The sequence below is a fragment of the Blennius ocellaris genome (genome assembly GCF_963422515.1).
Source record: "Blennius ocellaris genome assembly, chromosome: 13".
Taxonomy (NCBI): Eukaryota; Metazoa; Chordata; class Actinopteri; order Blenniiformes; family Blenniidae; genus Blennius; species Blennius ocellaris.
Window position 1 is genome coordinate 21164006 of NC_137662.1, and position 5339 is coordinate 21169344.

At 44.1% G+C, this 5339-nt stretch overlaps 1 protein-coding gene across 1 annotated transcript; it reads right to left on the reverse strand.

Moving 5' to 3' along the window:
• Positions 1-403: 403 nt before the first annotated feature.
• On the reverse strand, positions 404-5006 carry oprm1 (opioid receptor, mu 1; the record flags this gene model as incomplete). Its single annotated transcript, XM_080507456.1, has 5 exons — positions 4646-5006; positions 3345-3520; positions 1733-1911; positions 1421-1604; positions 404-409 (listed from the first exon to the last, which is right to left on the reverse strand). Exons 1-5 carry the CDS (start codon positions 4983-4985, stop codon positions 404-406), a joined length of 885 nt encoding a protein of 294 aa, XP_080363582.1. The 5' UTR covers positions 4986-5006.
• Positions 5007-5339: the final 333 nt, after the last annotated feature.

Below are 5339 nucleotides of genomic sequence, written 5' to 3' on the forward strand. Positions count from 1 at the left end.
AATTATGCGACAAAGTAACAAAATACAAATGGAAAATAGAGTGCAAATAAATGAAACGACGAGAGTGAGAAACAATTGTATTACTGTAGGTAAGTCTTGAGTGAGGATGATTATGAAACGTGATTGTTGAATACTGGGGATGTGCAACGATTAGATAAGTTCCACTTCCTCCGTGAATTAGATCATTCCAATCTGGGTCTCAACATACTGTGTGCGTGCGTGTGTGTGTGTGTGTGTGTGTGTGTGTGTGTGTGTGTGTGTGTGTGTGTGTGTGTGTGTGTGTGTGTGTGTGTGTGTGTGTTGGTCAGAGCCCTGTGGTGACCTGTGTGATTTCCGAGTGGAGATCATCGTTGGCCATACCGCCACAACAGCGGGAGTCCACCGATGACCCCTCCAAGGCTAGTCATACCTGCGAAAGAGAGACGAGAGAAACAAACAATTGTTTGTGTTGACGCCGTCTGGAATCTGTTTGAATGGTCAGACTGAGGAAATACCCATTGTGGTCCTCAAACCTTCTCTGTGGCACTTTTACTATGTGTGACGCAGGTAAGACTGTATTATTATTTTATCCACAAAGGAAGAACTAAAAGGTTCATATTTGGAGAAACAAGTCAGTTTGTTTTCAATAGTACCGTTCTAACAATTGTAGGCAAGTGGAAGCAGTTGACTTGAAAACTTGAAAACGTTTTTCTGACTTGAAAAAACCAAAAAAAACAAAGGCTGCACAGTGAAGGAGTGCTCACTCCTGCCTGAAAATTAAGTATGGAATTATGAGAAGTTGTGTTTTAAGGGGGCGCCATTCTGTGTTTGTTTAGTCAACCTGTGTACGTGTGGGTTAGCCCTGCCTTCACCCAAAGTCGCATGACGGAAGATATGTGCAAATATGTTCCTGATTTCTTTGTATAACTCACAGAGGGCTTGAACCGACATGAGTGTGTTCAGTTTTGCCGACTCGTCTAATATTTCATGTGGGTGTCTATAGTGAACTTTTAACAATCTAGCTTCACCAAAACAGAGAGAATGAGTCTTGACCCTGTCAGTCAGCATCTGTCCATTTGTGTTTTGCGACTCAGTAAACAGAAGTCTTTTCTTTTTTTTTTTTAAAGGACCAATTCGATCTTACTGTACGTTGAAAAAGAACTGATCACAAATCAGTTCTGACATCAACGTCAATCGTATGAGACCAAGATGTGGTCTGAACATTTTTATTTTATTTTGGAAAGCATCAGTGTGTTCATTGCTAAACAGCCAAAAATAACATAAACATGTGCTTTTTTGGGGGGCTTTAATTAGTCGAGGGTGGCCACAGCATGATGGCTTCATCTGATTGACGCTTTACACACAATACAGACGCCCCAATTAGGAACAATTTCCTCATTTTGCCAAGGCTGGTGGACGTGTGCAGAGAGTGAGCGGCTACCTGCTGATTCGACCTTTCCCCTGTGTTTGCGCTGATGTGTTCACGCTGAGGGGGCTTGCGGCTGGTGAGTCCGGTCCTGGATGAGTTCGGCACCTCCATGACCGAGGGACTCGGGGTGCAGAACTCGCGGAAACAACGCTTGAAGTTCTCGTCCAGGTAGCCGTAAAGGACTGGGTTCAGACTACTGCAAGGGGGGAGGCAGAGACGAAGACAAGTTTTTTTGTTGTTGTTTTTTTAACACAGATTCCAGCAGAAACCAGCTAAACTTCCCAACCTAACTCTTGCCTCTATGTTATGAGAAGGGGATCTTACCTGTTGGTGTAGCCCAGAGCGATGCAGAAATGCCAGGTGATGGTTTGCAGCGTGGAGCTGGGGATGTTGATCAGAGCCGTGATGATGGCGAAGATATGGATCGGGGTCCAGCAGACGATGAAGACGGCCACCACCACCAGGACCATGCGGGTGATTCGGCGGAGGTTCCTGTCCTTCTCCTGTGTGCGTGTGCGCGTGTGTGTGTGTGTGTGTGTGTGTGTGTGTGTGTGTGTGTGTGTGTGTTTGTGTAAGAGAGAAAAAAAAAGAAATGTGTGAGCGGTTCAGTAGCAGGGATAAGTGGGTGCACAAGATGAGAAAAGCATGAAGAGGCAGGGCAGAGAGTATAATAACGGTGAAATACACTCGAGGGTGGTGGGCAAGAAAAGGAGGGATGGAGGGAGGTGGAGAGCGTGGGGGCAGAGGGGGAGAGGGCAGAGAGACTAATGTGATTGTGCACGGAGGAATGAGAGATCATGGGTGCTGGTGTGAAGAGGAAAAAGGATCAAGCTGGCAGAAAAAAAACAAGCTGCTCGTCTGAACAAATCATGTTGCAAATCGCACTGATTCACGACTGAAATCTAAATAACGACATGCACAGATTTTGAGGCAGGTTGTAAAACTGCCAAACATCAAATTAAAGTTGCCAGTCATGGAATTCTTGGCTGCAGCCCCCTTCTTTGTTTTTGTTTGGGTTTTTTTTTTAATTTTTCAAAATCAAACGACCATCAAGGAATCGATACCTCAAGACTGTTCCATGTTTAGTTCAGAATTCGCTGATGCTGCTCATTATCATTTTTATTCATCACATATTTAGTCTGGAGAGTGTTGAGGGGTTAATTAAAACTGAGTCACCTGAGGCTGGGATTGATTTTCACTAATTGCTTTGTCTTCAGAACCAACGAGTGCGTTGAATCTGCATGCACGCTCTGGGCGGTATTCTACTGTGCTTTGTTATTCTGAACCCCCAAAAATCAATTAGTTATGTGGTAAAAATGCTACGCTTGCCTTGCATCTTAATACGAGATTCCTTCCAAAAAAGGGTCCCTACCTAACAGGCACGCATTTACCTTGATCAATATGACATAGTGTGTGTGTGTGTGTGTGTGTGTGTGTGTGTGTGTGTGTGTGTGTGTGTGTGTGTGTGTGTGTGTGTGCGTGTGTGTGTGTGTTCCAGATCATGCAAAAACACTGAAAGGGCATTATGCTAGGAGATTAATGTGCACCAACAAGGTTATTTTATAATAGAGACACTTGCGTTGTTTATGATGACATAAATCATTAAAAGGCTGAATAATTTCAGCCTTTAGAATTTGTCGAGTTTGTTTTAATTCCTCAGCTGGTTTCTCCACGACTTTTATTTGCAAACTTTATGAAGCCACACTCTATTTTTTGCACTGTGTCCTCTCTGACGTCTTGAAAACTTCCTCCATCAACATGTATATCACACTTTATTTTGTGATCCGTCCAGTCAATCTATGATCAACGCAAGTAAACATACGCGGACACGATAGGAGCGGCTCATATATTCAATTCAGCAGAACTCCTACGGGATCTTGTTAAATCGGGCCGTTTGTGTCTTATACTTGTAAAAATGAAGAGTTTGTTTCCTGACCTGGGAGCCCGACAGCATGCGCACGCTCTTCAGCCGCAGGATCATCAGGCCATAGCAGACCGTGATGATGAGCACGGGCATGATGAAGGCAAAGATGAACATGCAGATCCTCAGCAGCGTCTCCCAGTACCAGGAAGGGTGCGGGAAATTCAGCTTGCAGTCAACCATAGTGGAGCCTGTGAAGAGGTGAGGGGACACACATGCCTATGTTCATAGTGCACATGTCCAACACTTCAGTCTCGCTCAGTATCTACTGTTATGTATTTAATGTGTTCAGTATGCTTGTTTAATCAGCCTGTAAAATAAAAAAAAAAAAAGCAACCTCATAAAGGACTGATTGGTAGCAGCAATATTAATAACACTCTTTGAGCTTCAGAACTGATGTTGATTAGTATTTTCTCTTGATTAACTGATTAATCAGGTCGTGATATTGCATGCATGGCCTTTTCAATAGTTACAGAGACGCCACTGATGTGCTTGGTTTGCTCTAATGAAGGTATTTGGAGGTAAAGAGAAGAGAGGGAACAAAAGCAGCATATATAAACATTTTAAAAGTTGCAAACTCAACGTCTAAAGCCGATTAGTTAAATGAAATGTGAATGAATCACTAAAGGGGAGCCGACTGGAGCGGTTGGATGCAACATGGTTGCATTTGCCCCGTAATTACATTTGAAAGAAATGCGAAGTGCACACAAGCAACCAAGAATAAAAGGGAATATATTCATGGCGAGGCTTTTTCTTCTTCTATAAATACTTTCACATGAGATACTTTGGGAATATCATCCACAATGTGTAGCACCAAACTGAACTCTCTTCAGAGTCTACACCTCTTCCTGCTCTCTTCTCTCCACAGAGTGTGAAATGTCACTTCAGCATTTTCAATGGCGGCTTTGTCCTCATTACCACTGCACTTACCTTGTCAGAGAGGCCGCCTTCGCGGGTTGGTCTTTATCTGTGCAGACAGTTACATTAGGCAGTGGCCATGCAGGCGTACGCCTCTAAATATGTCTTTTATAATTATTACATTACTCAGTGGAAAAACTCTCCTGGACTGTCTCTTATTCTGCATCCTGTTTGTGGAACTAATATGCTTTTAAAAGCTGCAAGGAAGAGAATGAATAGACTGGAAATAAGAGTGTTTTCCTTCGGCTTCTCGGCTCTCTCTTCTGCTGTAATTGGAGTACAAGGACTGAGCAAACAAAGGAAGAACTCCTCCTACACGCATGCTTGTGATCGCAGAGTTTCCAGTTTCATGCCACGTAACATAACGGATGCTTCAGGGTCTCTTTGCTCGTGCTTACTCGTGGGTGACGTGGAGGCCATGAACATCACGGGCAGCCCGATGGCCGAGGAGAGGATCCAGTTGCAGACGTTGACGATCTTGGCGTTGCGAGGCGTCCTGAAGTCCAGCGCTTTGACAGGGTGGCACACGGCCACGTAGCGGTCGATGCTCATGGTGGTGAGCGTGAAGATGGACGTGAACATGTTGTAGTAGTCGATGGACATCACCATCTTGCACAGCGTGTCGCCGAACGGCCAGGTCCCCATCAGGTAGTCGACGCTCTGGAACGGTAGCGTGCTGGTGACCAGGGCGTCGGCAAGAGCCAGGTTGAAGATGTAGATGTTGGTGGCGGTCTTCATTTTAGTGTACCTGCACGGGGAAGCGTGGACATCGCAGTGAGACAAAAAGCCTTTACACTGCTCCATGAAAGCGAGAAGACCTATTCAAATTACTGCTTAGCAACAAGTAACACCAAGTACACTTATAGTTTTCAGTGTTAAAGCGTATATCTGGGGCAGCGTGTGCTTATTTTTACCGTACCTACATACTTCTGATGGATTTTGTGATTTCATTTTCAGAAACTGTTTCATTCCATTGATAATCAATTTCCATTTAGTTTTCTGTTTCAGTACTTAATTTACACTATTGACAGTTTGCTTCAGTGACAAACACTCACCTGTATTCAGATAAACTAAGCACTTTACATTTTCTCA